Source organism: Lepidochelys kempii, chromosome 3 (assembly GCF_965140265.1).
Source record: "Lepidochelys kempii isolate rLepKem1 chromosome 3, rLepKem1.hap2, whole genome shotgun sequence".
NCBI lineage: Eukaryota > Metazoa > Chordata > Testudines > Cheloniidae > Lepidochelys > Lepidochelys kempii.
In genome coordinates, this window is record NC_133258.1 from 157,899,051 (window position 1) to 157,915,277 (window position 16,227).

The 16,227-nt window shown below is 42.8% G+C and overlaps 1 protein-coding gene across 8 annotated transcripts in view; it reads left to right on the forward strand.

The window, feature by feature from the left end:
• The first annotated feature begins 269 nt into the window (after positions 1–269).
• TMEM63A (transmembrane protein 63A) overlaps positions 270–16,227 on the forward strand; it is a 38,922-nt gene continuing 22,964 nt past the window's right edge. For 3 of the 8 annotated variants that reach the window (XM_073338707.1, XM_073338708.1, XM_073338711.1), the window contains exons 1-7: positions 270–463; positions 4,377–4,655; positions 5,477–5,661; positions 11,075–11,154; positions 12,518–12,578; positions 14,113–14,150; positions 15,567–15,709. In XM_073338707.1, coding sequence (XP_073194808.1) covers positions 286–463; positions 4,377–4,655; positions 5,477–5,661; positions 11,075–11,154; positions 12,518–12,578; positions 14,113–14,150; positions 15,567–15,709 — 964 coding nt within the window. In that variant the 5' untranslated portion in view covers positions 270–285. The other 5 variants (XM_073338710.1, XM_073338714.1, XM_073338713.1 and 2 more) reach the window with 5 other exon arrangements.

Consider the following 16,227-nt stretch of genomic DNA (forward strand, 5'->3'; position numbering starts at 1 on the left):
GGGGCCACAGAGGGACACAGACAGGGCAGTGAGCGGGCAGCACAGCAGCAAGGCAGGCGCCAGGGGGCCCAGGGCAGACTGTGGGGCACGGGGGGGAGCGAGCACCAAGTGGCCCGTGGGGACGGGAAGGGCAGAGGGGCTCCGAGCGGACAGCGAGGTCTAGGGAGGGCACTAAGAAGCGGTCCGCGGGGAGCGCTCAGATGAGCACAGCGCGGAGAGGGGGTCGGGGCAGGAGGGGCTCCAAGCGGGGCAGGCAGGCACCCGGCACGGCCACAGGGGCGGGCAATGGCCGGGCTCGGCGCCGCTGCTGCTGCTGTGGGCGGGGGCGCATGCGCGGCTCCCGGTACTTGTTGCTTTGACTTTGTTACTTTTGGGCCCCGGACGCCGCCCCTGCCCGGGGCAGGAGAAACTCGCCAGAGCGGCCGGAGACAGCGGGCGGGCGGGCAGCCAGGCGCCGCTGTAGGTAATGGGGAGGCGGCTGGGAAGCTCCCGGGGCTGCCACGTCCCGTGCTGGGGGCTGCCACGTCCCGTGCTGGGAGCTGCCAGCAGGAGCCCAGCTCCAGCTGGGGACGGTCCAGTCCCGGGCGGGCCGGCCGGCCGGCCGGCTTCCGGCCTTACGAGGCGCCCTAGCTTACGGGAGGGAGACCCACTGAGCGCCTACCTACAACCCCGCGCCCTCCAGGCCCCGAACCACTTGCGGGCCTGACCGCGGTGCGGTGCGGTGTCCGTGCAGGCTGGTGCGTGGTGGCGGTGGCTGATCGAAGCCAGAAGAAGAGTTTTCCTGCAGGAAGTTCCTGCTTGAGACCCAGGGCCAGCCGCTCTCCAGGCCCCGTTCCTGGTTGTTACCAGCCACCCATTGCGTGTGCTGAGAGCCCAGCCCACCTCCATGCCTTGCTTGGACCCTCTCTCCGGCCCACGGGGAGCTGGTGGAGGACGGTGGCCCTCTCTCCACTGTATTGTGCGGATCAGGAGCAAAGGGGCCTGTGGACAGAATATGGGGTTAGGGGCTAGGAATCCCTGAGCACTAATCTGGCTCTGCCATTGACCTGCTTTGTGATCTTGAGCAAGACCTTTCTCCTCTCTGCAGCCTCTGTTTTCCCATCTGTAAAATGGGGACAGTAATATGTCCCTACCTTCCAGGAGTGTTGTGTAGATTAACTGGTCAACATACAGCACTTTGGAGAAGCTCTTTAGTATTATCAGTGTATACTCTGTGTGTGTGTGTGTTCACACCATTTTAACAAGCTTTTTTTGTGAAATTCTGTGGATCTCAAGTAGTGTATGTACAATGAGCCATTTTTGTAGAAGTCAGTCTCTGGGTATAGTCCTATTCCCTATATAGGAAATAAAGCCCCTGGAAACTACAAATACTTCTAGCTGGGCAGATACCAGATTTGCTGTTTTTTTTCTGCTGCTTCTGGGCATGCATTGGGGAGTTTTGTGTTTTTCCATTGCTGCTGAACTCCACCAACAACCAGCTCCAGGTCATCTGGCAAGGCAGGTAAAGGTAGCTGTATTAGTCTCAGGATGTTAGAGACACCAGGTGAGCGAGGTAATATCTTTTATTGGGCCAACTTCTCTTGGTGAGAGAGACAAACTTTCAAACCACACAAAGCTCTTCTTCAGGTCAACTCTGTGTGGCTTGAAAGCTTATCTATCTCACCAACAGAAGTTGGTCCAATAAAAGATATTACCTCACCCACTTTGTCTCTCTAGGGCAGGTAAAAGCATAAGGAAATATTAGCAATGTGTTTGGTTTTTAGACACACAGAAAAATGTATGCAAATATACATACTTTTAGTTGCTTATGCAGCCACTCATCGTGGCAGAAAACTTGGGCTCTCCTGGTAAAAACACTACATCATTGGACTTGACTGACTGGCTACAGATCTGGCTCCCTACTGCCCTCTGCAGGAGATAGTCTCAGTGGGCTTGTCTTGGTTACAAAATTGATAGGAGTTGCAGGGGCCCCAGCTTGAGGCCCAGCCACACAAAAACCCTTACCTTGAATACAGTGGTGCTTTTGACTAAAGTTGACTGGCCTAGCAGAGGGCATAGGCTAATGTTCAAGTTAGTGCAATTGGTCAGCTGCTAACATGACCACTCTGTAGTGTGGACCCAGGCTAGCTCCCCGCTAGTTCCCCAGTGCCCAGAAAGGACAGACAAGTTTACCACAATTCACTGGGGCTGAGGTGCTTAGGCCTGCTTGCAGCTTGGGGCAGAGCCAGCCCTATCAGTCACCAGCTGCAGGGGAATGCCCCGCCCCCTGCAGTTCCCTCCAGTTTTCTATCTCCACAGAGCTTGGCAGGAGGCCTCTCCAGCCTGCCCTGCCCCGCCCCAGGTTTTCAGAGGAAGACTCCAGCCTTCTATTTCTAATTGCTGGTGAGCCATTCATATCCGGAACTGTCCATCAAATCCCCAGCCACAACCGGGGCTGTGTTTGCCTTTTGGGGAGATTGTCCCCTCGACTTTGCTTTCCCTGCTGAGGCATTGGAGTGGCTGGTGCCCCGACAGGCTCCGGGCAGAGAGCTAGGCCGAGAAAGCCAGAGGTAAAAGGAGAGGTCTGTGTCTCCTGCTCTCCACCCCTTTGGAGCTCGCCCAGCTCCATGGGCAGAGAGCAGTTTTCCCCTCACAGTGCAGGTTGTGTGGGGTTGTCTCAGCCCCCACTTCCTGGGGTAGGAAAGGAGAGACTGATTTTGCTGGGCAAGGTGCAGGCACCATCTCAGTAGCCCATTCCCCATGGGATTGCCTTGCCCGGGCAGCAAAGGAGGCAGGCAAGACTGGAGAAGTTAGCAAAAGGTGCAGAAACTGCAGCTCTCCAGAGAAGTACTTCAGAGCTGCTGCCAGCCCCCTCTCTCTAGAACCCAGTGGACTCAGGGTCTGACAGATCAGCAAACCCAGCAGAGATTCCCAGTGAAAATAAAAGAGATGGTGCCTAAACCTCCACCAGCAATCACATTCCCCATACAAGGTCACAAACCTCATTCTGATCTTTGCAGCAGTACCCCCAGTGGAATCCCTGTGGGAGGTGCCATTATATTTGTCATCTCCATTGGTCTTCCTTCTAGCTATTGTTTCCAAACAGGCAAGTTTTCCAGTGTGGTTGCGATCTGTGATGAGACCAACTATCTTATTTTAATTTAGACAGGTACTCTTCACAGTTGCCGTAGCACTCATTCCCAAAATAAATTTAAAAAATGCTCTAACTTCCTTCTGTCAAGCATCAAATCTCAATTTGTAGGAGCATGGACAATCTCATGGCAGAAAACTCATGTTTCCTGTGATGAGAGCAGCTAGATGGCTACCTTACAATTTTTTAATGTAATTTAAAATGTAAAATAATGTAAAAAGTAAAAATCTGAATAAATGTGTTAAGCTATAAGCTTAAAGAAATGTATATAGATATAGTGTATCTTCCTGGTTAGTAAAAAAAAGTTATATGTAATGTGGTGTAAAGGCTATATTTAGTTGCAAATCAACTAGATTTAATGGTTGCCAACCAATTAAAATCAGCCTTACTTTAGAAAAATAACTAAAAAGTACAAATGCAAAACAGTGTTAAAACTGATTATTTAAATCAAGGTTTCTGGCTTGCTGATTTATTTCATGATTAAAATTAGTGATGTAAATCACTTTGATCTCTTAAATCAATCCAGCCTGTCTCCTGTGCCATGACAGTGTTACACTCTGACTTGAATTCTTAAAGCTACTCAAGACCACATTTATGTATTTGACGATCCGGAACAGAGGTAATCACGTCTCTCCCTGTTGAAGACACCACTGCACTGTGATGGACTGAGGGCCTACAAACTCCAATAGAGAATTACTAGAACTAGGGCCTAAAAGTCACTTGTTCTGAAATGCTGTACATTTTACTGTCTGCATGACAGTATCTTGCAGACCATCTGTTGCTCATGGGTCAGGCGATAGTACTAATGTTTAAAGTTATAATAAGGTGGTACTGGGAGGCTCTGAGTATTGATATTGTGCTATAGAGACTTTAACCTTTTGGCCACCAGTATAAATTCATACCAGTTTGTAATGACCTAAAAATCATTACAAGATGAATGTTGTTAAAGGGACTGTATGCAATGAATTTGGAGGTCCCCATCAAGGACCTAGTGGACACAGATGCACATTTAAAAAGAAAAATCAGAATAACGGGTAACATCCCAAAGAATGTTCCCTTCAGGCCAGGGTGGAGTATATAGCTAAGAGAGAAGAGGAAGCTTGCATTGCCTCTGCTCATGCTGTATTTGCTCTATAGAGAAGACTGAAGTCTTCTCCAGGGTTGTTAAGCCAGGACCTTTCACCAGCACTAAACAAAGAAAACGAAGTAGGGGGGGAAAGGAATAATTTCTGTTTGTTTCTTTCAGCATCCAGAGCAGTGTTTTCTTTGTCAAATCTGGGAAATACTTTTGTGAGAAGTATATGCTTGCAGTTGGATGTACTGGATGTTACCGTCCTCAGTACGGGTTCAGAGACTTGCAATCTTTGCTCCCAAGAAATTGAGCTCTCTAGGGTGTATTCTCCCTATGAATTTGTCATTTACAGACACCTTCCATATGATGATCTTTTATTCCAAGTAATTGAGAGCTACTGGGAATCAGGTTTAGAAGATTTGAAAATAAACTTTAAAAACAGCAAACCCAGAAGTAAGTGAGCAATTTCTTCCGCTTGTAAAGACACCTTTGTATGACTGAAATAATTTTGCCATTTTCCATATGTTGCTAAGTTAACTGAGCAGTTTAATTCATAATTGAACAAAAGTAGAGAACTAGGAAACATGCACAGTTCTTTCTTATTAGATATTGAATATCTAATACTTTACCCTGTCAGCCAGCAATCTCTAACTTCTTTAAAAAGACTGATGCCTGTTGTAGGTTTGTTTTGTATATTGTTGTGGAATTTATAGTCGGTTTTATTAAGTTCCAAGGCATTTACATTTGATAAGTCTAAAATTCACAATCTCATATGTCCATGAGTCCTCAATAGAAGACAAAGTCCTTCAAACCATCACTGATCATTGGAATAGCTAACTTCCTATGTCATTCCAGGAATCAGAGCTCAAATACTTAGTAGTTTTAATATTCTAGATGGGAGAATAGCAAAATTTACACATTGGACTCCTGCAACCTTCCTTAGATTGCACTTGTATTTTAAGCATTTGAGCTTTGATGCCTGGTCTCTGAGAGGCCTATGTTTTGTTAGATGTTTAGAATACATGGATAGAAAACCTGCACCAAAGAATATTTTGGTAACAGATGCTGCTCAGTGGAGTTATTGCGAAATCTTTTCTCAGTGGTGTTGGGGATGATGGTAAAATATTCATTCTGTATGAGGACACTTTCTTTTGAATCTTTTTGCACTGGGATGTTCCTGATTTGGATGCTTGTTCTGTTTATACATTTCACTAATATGGGTCTCCTGACCCATTAGGCAGGCTGTTAATGTGACTGCTCACTTCCTTTTTCAGAGATGTTTCCTTTCCTGTTTCTGGATGCTGGACATTCCCATCTAGTCTACTTCTGGAGTAGAAATAGTTCTGTCTCGCCGGATAAAACTTACTGCTACAGCACTGCACAGGGCAGTACTGTGCTCCAAGGAATAACTTTTGGTGGAATCCCTACTGTCCTGCTGCTTGATGTTACTTGCTTTTTGGTAAGCTTTCTTTTTAACTCCTGCAGCTGTAATACTTCTGGCCTGTCCAGAGGCTCAGTGTTGTCTAGAATACTCTCGCTGTCTGATGGGAATTTAGTAAAGAGGAATTTGTTTCCCAGAATCTTTAGAACAGAAATATTTTATGAGGCCAGCTTGCAGTCCTGTCTCTCTAGCAACCTCCTAAGTTTCATTTGTCCTGCTTTTTGCTCTTCTGAACCACCTTTCATCAGGGAACTCCAAAGCACTTCACAAATATTAATGAATTAAGCTTCACAATAGCCATGTGATGGGATTCTGATCAGTAGGCACAGAGGGGCTAAGGGACTTGCCATGGTTATGCACTGAGTCAATGGTAGTACCAGGAATAACACTGTAGGCTACTGGTTCTGTGCCTTAGCCACAAGAGCATCCTTCCTCCCTATTGGTCATTCTTATGTGATATGAGGGTCAGCTGGCATTTGAAGATTTCTCAAGAAAAAAAAGCTAATGCTGAATACGGTTACTGAATTAAGGAAAAACTTCCTATTAGGTGGTGAAATAATCTCCTAAAGGAACCAGAAGGTGGAAATTCTATCACTTTAGACCCTTCAAATTAGAGTGTACAAAGCAGCGGAGAAAATAAAGTACAGAACAATCTGGACTAGAAGAAGGAGGAACAAGATGACAAGGCGTGGGGCTAGAATTTCAAAGAGAGGCCTAAAATACAATTGGGAAGAAATTTCCTTGAACATCTACATATGATTTACTGCACAGAACTATTCAGTTTGCACTCAAGTGTAGGTGTGCAGATGTTCACAGCTTTGTACATGCAAATAGACCTCTACCTACTAAAAAGTTGGCCCAATAGCTCCTTTAATCTCATATGACTATGACATTAGACTGACTGAATGGCCTCTGCCATAGCCAGAACTCAGGAAGCACCTCTTCCTATTTTACAGGGACTAAGTTGTTAATTTGTTTTCTGTACATGTCTTTAGTTTTGTTCAATGATCTTGAGCCTGAACAACTCAGATTCATTCAGAGGAATTAATAATAACTATATTCTGTGCATTATGGATTAGGAACTTAGAAAAAAATTAATGGGTGTTCTCATTGTGAGGTTTGTCACTGCTGTGCCCCTGATGAATGAAGGCCACTGTCTCCAATGCTGGGACCAGAGATGATTTAAAGATCATGTCTGGGGTTTTTCTTTTAAAAAAAAATCAGTTTTTTTAATTTAAATCATAATTTATTTACTGATAGCTAGTTTTTTACTTTCTTCCTATTTTATAGCTTTTAAATTCATAGATTCATAGATATTTAGGTCAGAAGGGACCATTATGATCATCTAGTCTGACCTCCTGCACAACGCAGGCCACAGAATTTCACCCACCACTCCTGCAAAAAACTTCTCACCTATGTCTGAGCTACTGAAGTCCTCAAATCGTGGTTTAAAGACTTCAAGGAGCAGAGAATCCTCCAGCAAGTGATCCATGCCCCATGCTACAGAGGAAGGTGAAAAACCTCCAGGGCCTCTTCCAGTCTGCCCTGGAGGAAAATTCATTCCCGACCCCAAATATGGCGATCAGCTAAACCCTGAGCATATGGGCAAGATTCACTAGCCAGATTGCTAAAGTGGATATTTTGTCCCTGTTTAACTAGTTTCCTAATTGTTAGTAGAATTTCAGATTTTACCTAATTTTCTTTTTCTGTTAAGAAATATACTTAAAATGCTCATCTATGCTGAAAAAGTGACATCCAGGGCTCATTGGCATCCTTACTATGAGAACAGCACATAATTGAAACACAGTTGATTGCAATACCTTGTAGGCCAGTGGTCATCAACTGGTTGATCACAATTGACTGGTCGATCCTAGAGGATCTCCCAGCTGATCATGATCTCTGGGGGTGTAGCATGGCTGCTGCAAAGGCAGGCTTCCTGCCTGCCCTGGCCCCAAGCCACTCCCAGAAGCGGCCAGTGCGGCCCTGGGGCCGGGGGGAGGGGGAGGGGCAGGGGTCTCCCTCTGCGTGCTGCTCCTGCTTGCAAGCACTGCCCCCGCAGCTCCCATTGGCTGGAAATGGGGAGCTGTGGCTGTGTGAAGCCACGTCCGTCTGTCCCCCTTCTCCCCCGGGCTGCAGGGCCATGTTGCTCCCTTCTGGGAGCGGCGTGGGGCTGGGGCAGGCAGGGAGCCTGCTTTAGCCTTGCTGCATTGCCGACCGGGAACCACCCAAGGTAAGTGCTGCCCGGTGGGAGGCCGTACCCCAGGCCCCTCCCAGAGCCAGCACCCCAACCCCTTGCCCCAGCCCTGAGCCCCCTCTTTGAGCAGCACCCCACAAACCCTCCTGCACCCACATTCTGCCCCAGCCCTGACCCCCCTCTCAGCCAGCACCATGTACCCCCTTCTATACCCTAACACTCTGCCGCAGCCAGGTACCCTCTCCTGCACCCAAACTCCCTCCTAGAGCTTGCCCTCCAACCCCCTGCCTGAGCCCGCACCCCCTCCCCAACCCCCTACTCCAGCCTGGTGAAAGTGAATGAGGGTGGGGGAGAGCGAGCAACAGGGGGCAGGATGATGGAGTGAGTGGGGTGGGGCCTCAGGGAAGGGGTGGTGTAGATCCTGGGTTACCCTTAAATTAAAATAGTGATCTTGGGCATAAAAAGGTTGGAGACCACTGCTGTAGGCTATTTGCTAACCAGCACCATCTTCCAATCTATTGAGCTTCCTCTAGTCAAGAAAGCTTAAATGCTTTGACCAGGCTGCACTTCTCCATTAGGGTTTGCAGTGTGAAGTCGTTGGGACTTGTGCTCCTAAGTCACTTGGTTGCTTTTGAAAATGCCACCCATAGGTGCCAAAATATTTTTGAAAATTTTGATGTATTTTTCACAATAACATTTTGAATGGATTAGAAGTCTAAATAACTTTTTAGTGTTAACGCTGAAGGAATTTTGAAGTGCTTGATGTTATGCCACAAAAAGTTTTTAATAAAAATAAAATGTTAGCTCCTTATGCCACAAACACTTATGTACATGCTTAACCTTAAGCACACGAATAATTCCACTGGAAATCAGTGAGACTAATTCGTATGAGTAAAATTATGTTCCCGCTTAAATATTTGCAGAGTCTGGGCCTTAACTTTCAGTATTTTGTTTTTTGTTTATAGAAGTTTTGTAGAACTCAAATATGATACCCTACCAGCAGTAGCAGTTTTAAAACAAACCAACCAGTGTTACAATTCAATTTATTCTGTATTTTAATCTAAAATTGCAATGGCAAAAATTTCCAAATTTAGTCTTAAAAAACCTCACCCTGATTTAAATAAGTGGATTAAAAATAATAAAGTGATTTATATCACTCCACACCGGCTGTAACTCCTTTCATTTGTCACTTGTAATGGCATGTCTAATATTTATAAATGTTTCCCAGATGTTGACTATTGGAAGTAGAGGAGGATGGGCTGAGGTAGAAACTTGTGGGTGCAAGTTCCACACTCTAGCATCCCTGTCCACTGACCAAAAGCTGCTACCTCCTTTATCCTCACCATGTTCCTGTTGGGATAATCTGGTCAAGGATAATGAGGGGCAGAGGCTACAGTTCTTAATGCTTGACTTGCATACTCCAACGCCCCCACCCCCAAGCTAAGATCATTGCTGCTTGAAAAGACACAACACTAGCCTGTCTCCAACCAAGAAGGAGAGCTCCAGATCTGCTTTGGAAAGTGGCAAAGTAGATTAGAACATCAATGAAGAGCAACCTAGGATTGACCGAAAACACTGTTGTCCTTTCATCTCCTCCAAAGTAGGAGCATAACTTTTGTTGACTGCATGCTGAGTTTCATTTAAGAGCCTCTGATAAGAAATAAGCAGAATTGTAAGGGATTTTAACTCTATTATTTCTGGAGGTTTGTTTGGGAACAAGTTTTCCAGTGAAAGTTAACAGCCAGTGTGTTGAACACAGAGGATCAAATGCATCTCTGATGAATCTCCAGCGAAGGCTAAGGATGTACACCAGGGATGAATTTGGCTAAAATATCTTAAATAAACAGTTTTAAGCCACTAAGAAAAGAAATTTAAAACCGGCAAACAGACTTGGTTATTGAGGTTCCTAGTGGTAAAGTGAGAGTCAAGGAATCATCCAATTACTGAGTTTAGGAAACTGTACTGAAGAGTAGTCCAAAATTTGCTCATCTGAAGGCCATGCTGGCAATTGTTTAGGAACCCAGAGGACACCCCTAACTTGTTTAAAATAAAATAAAACACAATGGAACAACTAGTGGCCATCTTCATTTTCAATATGGAGACACAGTCCAATGTGCAATGCTGTGCCTGGGTGCCAGTTTGAATGTGAAGTACTTAATCCTGGACTTGTCCTTATTAAAAGGAAAGGTGACTTTGAGCCACACTGTAGAATTCTGTGCTGGCCATTTTTTGGGTACAGTTGTACTTCATACTAACACTTGACTTTTAAAATGTTGAGTGTTTGCTTTTGGGCTGCTTTCCATAGAAGACAGGGAGGTATCTTCTCCCTCCATGAACAGCATTGACCTGTGAGCCAGGCACATTATGGAGCATTTTTGCTTTTATCCAGCTATCACTTATTTGCCTCTGGATGCCAGACTTGAAGGTCCAATGGCCTGAATTCATCTGACAACTCCTGTGTTCCTCTGTTTGTGACAAAGAGATGTTTGCAGACTTCTTTTAATAAGGACTCCATCTCCTATCTGATTGCCTCTCAATTTTTCGTTCAAAAGTTCTCTGTAAATCTATGAAATATGGCTTGTTTTCTAACTTGCATGGTCCTAATTGTTTGTCTTGCTACAAAGGAGTTAATTTAAGGGCAGGATTTAAAAAGGGCCTTGGTGATGGCTTTTATGAGCCATAATAATGATTGTAATTATCTACACTGAGGGGGATGTAAGCAGATTTCAGGCTTTACCTGCAGATGGACTTCCTCCCACCACAACTATCTGCATCACTATAAAACTTGCCAGTATGAAGTGTTCATCATACATTTGGGCACTGTTAAATAATAGTAGTGGTCCATTATGAAAGTTTTAGCTTCTTCTGAAACATTTAGTTGCAACATACTGATTAATGTGCATGTATGATACTGCCTGCCACTGGATTGTATCAGAACTGTTCCTAGTCTGACATAAACATTAATACAAGTCTAGTTAAGAGATTTTTCTTTAGCTAAAACTTCAGGCCTGTGTTAAGAGAGCAAGAGGACTGGAGTTCTAGGCCTGCTGACTCTGTAGTCCCAAACAAATTGGTTTGTGGCACTGTGGCCACTGGATCTCTTACCCAGTACATCACAGACATGGGATACCAGCTTTGATGGACCACTGGCTTAATCTGATACAGTAAAGTCTGTTTCTAAGAAAGGTATTTTCAGTTTCGAAATTGAAATCAAGGATTTTTATTTCTATTTTCTAGATTTTAATATTAGCGTTTTCCATTATAAGGAAGAGATTCTGGGACTATGGTCGCCTTGCCTTGATATCGGAAACTGAAAGGTAAAATGATGCACAGCCAAGTCCTCTTTGTTGAAACCTGTTGGATAGAGAATTAAGTAAGATAAATGGGATTTTAGGTAACTGAACTTTGCGTAAATAAGGTGTTACTGTAATCATGTATTTTTCTTTACTTACTTTCCTGTTTAAAATTCTCTCCTTACTTCACTGTGTGAAACACACCTCTCCTTCCAACAGTCTCTCACTGTAGGACACTGTCAGTAAATAAAGCTGTGTGTTTACAGTTGTCATTAAGAATCTTTCTCACTTCTCATGGGTGAAGGAAGTGGCAGGAAGAAGAAAAAGCAATAGGCTGCTCAAGTCTGTTAACATGTCATCTGCACACTTACACTGTATTTCTGTAGCAGAAGCACTAATAAGAATGTGAGCTATTACTTTTAGCTGGGTTCAAACCCAAGATCTTCCCATGCTGACATAAAGGATGCAGCTCTTGACAGAACTTGTCCTGGCTCAAAGGACCTGATTCTGCATTCTTTGAAGTCAGTGAGAGCTTTGGCATTGATTTTAATGGAAGCTGGATTGATCTTATGATTTTAAATTTCTTGATGTCATTTTAGGACACTTAGAAACTAGTGATCTAACTATTCTTGGAAAGTGGGGTTAAACTTGAGCACTGTTGCGTTTGTCCTTGAAAGCAGTGGTAGCATAATATAACATACCCCCAAATGAATCTGTAGGAAGGGCATGTGCATTTTGTGTGTTTTAGTTATGAAATAATTTTGTTTTTCAAGAACAAACTGAAAACAGTAACTTCCTATTTTATTGAAGACACCAGACTCTCTAATGGCTAAGTGAGCTGGGTGGTAGAGCCCTGGGAGAGAGGTAAACCAGAGGAATTATTGTAATGCTATAGGGGGAATCTGAGCTAAGAGGCTGAAACTGTTGTGGGGTAAAGGAGAGGAAATGGGGAGAGAAGATCAGCTTTTGTAATGTTGCAGTACAGGTCTGAGCTGAGGAGAAGAATGCAGGAGGAACTCCGGTAAAGCTGAAGCCTGAGTTTGTGCAGGGATGAAGCCTGCAGAATTGGTCCTACCAGGTTCCAGATTACCTGTTTTTTTAAACTGTATTAACGTTAGTGTCCCATGAAGTATTCCATCCTTTTTTTTTTTTGTTCAGTTACATGCTCTTTTATTTACAAAGCTCATGCTTCCTCCTTTTTGAACACTGAATAAAAGGACAAGCTTTTGTAATTAAGTATAATTCTATATACTACAATATTGGAAAAAAGATAACTTTCTGTTCAAGTTGCCTCACATAATGACTTGAGAATTGTAAAAGCTGGTTTAAGAGCTAGTGAGTAACTGCAGCATTTCCATAGTCACTTAAATGTTTCTTTGTGTTTTAGTGAATCAAGATACCGCCCATTGTCTCTTTCCTCGTCGGTACATGATCCTGAATATGACAGTGTCAGTATTTGAATTAGACACATGAAGCATTTTGGTGTATGTATGTATGTAAAAATGTGCAGGTACAATGGAATCTGCCATAATTCAGTCTTGCACCTAGCATAGATAACTAGACTCTGCTAAGGGGCAATCTCTACAACTCCAGTTTAGGACGCAGTAACACATTATGAAAGGTGTGCTTATACTGGAACCTTTATGCTTTATGGCATCTTGTTTCCAGCCCTCTATAAACACTGTTATAAACCAACATCCTGTTGTCACTTAAAAATATTTTTTTTATTTTTGAGAGAGGAATAATAGTCTTAATATTTTGAAGAAATAAAATACTAATTTACACTTACACCGTATTTTTTATGTTCAAAGCACTTGGCAAATGTTGCCTACTAATCCTCTCAACATACCTGGTGGTGTTATCCACGTTTTACAGAATGGGAAATTGGGGCACATATGGGAAAATCATGTAATAAGGCCATATATAGTTGGTGGCCAAGCTGGACAGAGAAAGAAAACAACTCTTAGGCCAAATTTTAGTTTGGCCTCATTTATGGCCGTTGATTTTGAGGGACTCTTTAAACAGCTATGATTCAAAGTGCCTCAGTCCTCCTATGTTTGGGTGCTGTCCAAGCAATGTTACTGTTTTAATGTTGTTTTAAAGATGCATCTGCTTAATTAAAAAAAAAAAAATCCCTGAAACTAAATCACTGTCTGAGCATCTTGCTATTAACTGAAGATTGCTCTTTAATATGTTTTATTTTAAATCTTTCTTCCGCTCTGGAGGAACTTTCTTTTAAATTGTTAAATAAAGACATATTTCTCTAGCTTGGGAGTATTCTATTATGGAAAAGGCCTAGGGAACTTATTAGAAAAGAAGTTCTTTTCTGTAGCTTTTTGAACCCTAATATGAAATTTAATAGAGAATTCTATCTCTTCTATAAAATTCTAAAGGATGGTTCAAAATCTTATATGAATAAGATGTAATTTTCTTTTACCTTCTTCATAGATGGTTAAGATTGAGGTCTTCAAAAGACTGGCTTCATCCCTATTAAATTATGTAGGACTCTTCCATGTGGATTTTATTTAAAATTGTAAGGGACCTTTGAAAGGTCTTTACATTTTTTTTTGTTTTGTTCTGAAACTACTAGTTAAATCCAGTTCTACTTATGGGACTTGATCCTGAATTGAATTTAATGGGAACAGGATTGGGACTAACACCTATATATTTGTCTTAAAATCATATCTAAGATTTTGCACTTGTTTACTTATTTGAATATTCATCCCTTGGACTTTCTAATGTTTTGCTAATTGTAAACTGATTTTTGGGATGAGTTTACAGCATATGTTCTCTGTGTTTATAGACTATAAATGGCATATGATGCCCTGAAATTATCAAGACCAATTTAGCAGCTTTTTTTTTTAATCTAGTAAGAGATTAGTTTATATTAAACACTCCTATTAATTGTAAAGATTACAGACACTATTGTCTCTTGGAAGCAATCAACGTTTAGAAGCTAACATACTTTCTCTTTTTTTCTAGGGGTTTTGTTCCTGGATGACATCTGCCTTTCGAATGCAGTAAGTACATGAAGCAGAAACAGTAAGCCATGGTTTACTTTTTCTGATGTGTACATAATTTTAAAATAGGGAGACAGTTTCAAAGATGGAAAGTGATAGACTGTATCAAGGCATAATGCGTAGGGATAGAACTGACAGTATATGATCCCAAACTGGCTCCCATTGAAGTCTGGGAGCATGAGGTAGGTCTAGGATTGTAAGCTCCCATTCTTTAAAGAGAACCATGTAAGCAGACCCCCAGTAAAGCCAGTGGGGCTCTAAGCAGGCACAGAGGTCTGCCCACGAGGTTCTCCTTACAGAATTGGTGCTTCAGTAAAGAGGGAATGGGTCTATCCCCGGAACAGTTTCTCAGTACTTGAATATTAAAGATTTGATATTGGTTCTTCATACCTATGCCTAGGAAATCATAATTTTTTTGGGGGGGGTCCTATTTGAGTAAACAGATCTTCTTAAGGAAATTGTTGAGGGTGGGTAATAGGGAATTCTCTGGGGCTCCTTTTCCATGTTGTCCTCCATTTTTCTCATTTATTCTCCCCCTCCCAAGAACCCATGTTGGACTGATTTTTGTCCTCCTGACAGTAAATGTGGTTCCTTGCAAAGCTCTTCCGTGCCTTTCCTTAATTGGTTGGGAGTGGGTCTAAGACTAACCTGTAGTCACCTTCCTCCTCAGTCTTCCCTGGGGCATAGTATACTTCTGCTGTAGGAGCCCCGTCCCAGATATTAAGGTCTAAGTTGAATTCAGTCTTGCAAAACTGGCATGGAAAAGCAACGTAGGTGCAAAATATGTTTATCCATCTTTTTCCAGGCTGATAATGAGAATTTTACTTGCAAAAATATTGCCAGCCCAAAGGAACAGAATTTTGCTGACCTAGTTTCATTCTTTGTGTATTCCATACCCCAGATGGGTCAGTAGAAGGCAATCAAAATAAAATCCCTTCTTCCCCTTTGGTGGCACAAAGCATTTTTCTAGTTCTCTGTGTCTTTTGCTGTGTATTCAGTTGAAGATATACATGTGAATGTTGCTGTAAATGCCTATTTGGATTTCAGAATAACCTGTCATTAATGATTATTAATATCAGCATAAAGATCCTTTTAATACTAAAATGTTACATTTCTTTTATTTCTTTGCAGTATTGTTGTAGCTGTGTTGGTCCCATGATATGAGACAGACAAGGTAGGTGAGGTAATATCTTGTATTGGACCAACTTTTATTGGTGGAAGGTATGTGCTATAAGATATTACCTCACCTACCTTGTTTCTCACATTTACAATAAACCACCCCATATTGGTCTTTCGGTTCTCAGAGTTTAGTAGAAGGTAGAGGTTATAGGGCATATTTAGAAGTCAGTATTTATAAGCACAATCCAACTGGTAAAGCATCCGGACTGACCTGCTGCCTTTTTGTCCATGGTGTAGCGACGAAGAGATTCGTGAGAAGTGTGGTGATGATGCCATGCACTACCTCGCCTTTCAGCGCCACATCATTTGCCTGCTGGTTGCTGTCAGCATTTTGTCTGTTTGTATCATATTGCCTGTCAATCTTTCAGGTGACTTACTTGGTAAGAAAATCTTTTTATCTCCTGAAGACGGATGTATTCTGTGTTACTGTCAGAGCTTTCAGGATACCTCCTATTGTGATAAACTGGATAAACGTAGTCCCCCAGTCTGCAGTGTAATACTATGCAGCTAGATGCATCTGGCAAAGGCCACTGTCAGAAATAGGATGACAGACAACATGGTTTATTTCCCTGTTCTTGTGTAGCAATTCTATGTTTGTATGACTCAACAAACATATTGTAATATGGGTGTGTTTGTGTGTGTGCATGCACACTACTGCCCTCCATTGGGTGGAGTTGGAACTGCTCAACTGTGTCAGGCCCTCTACTGCTGACAGAGATTCTCTTTTAGCTCAAGTGGCAGGGGGGCCTGTCCTTTTTGGAATAGGAGGATCAAGTTCTGGTCATGCTGCTGCATTAAGTTCTGAGTAGCCACAATGTGTAGCATACTAGGTGGACAAAAATTTGTCACTTTTGTATGTTCATGGTGCTTTTTGCTCTGGTGGTTTAGAGAGTAGCTA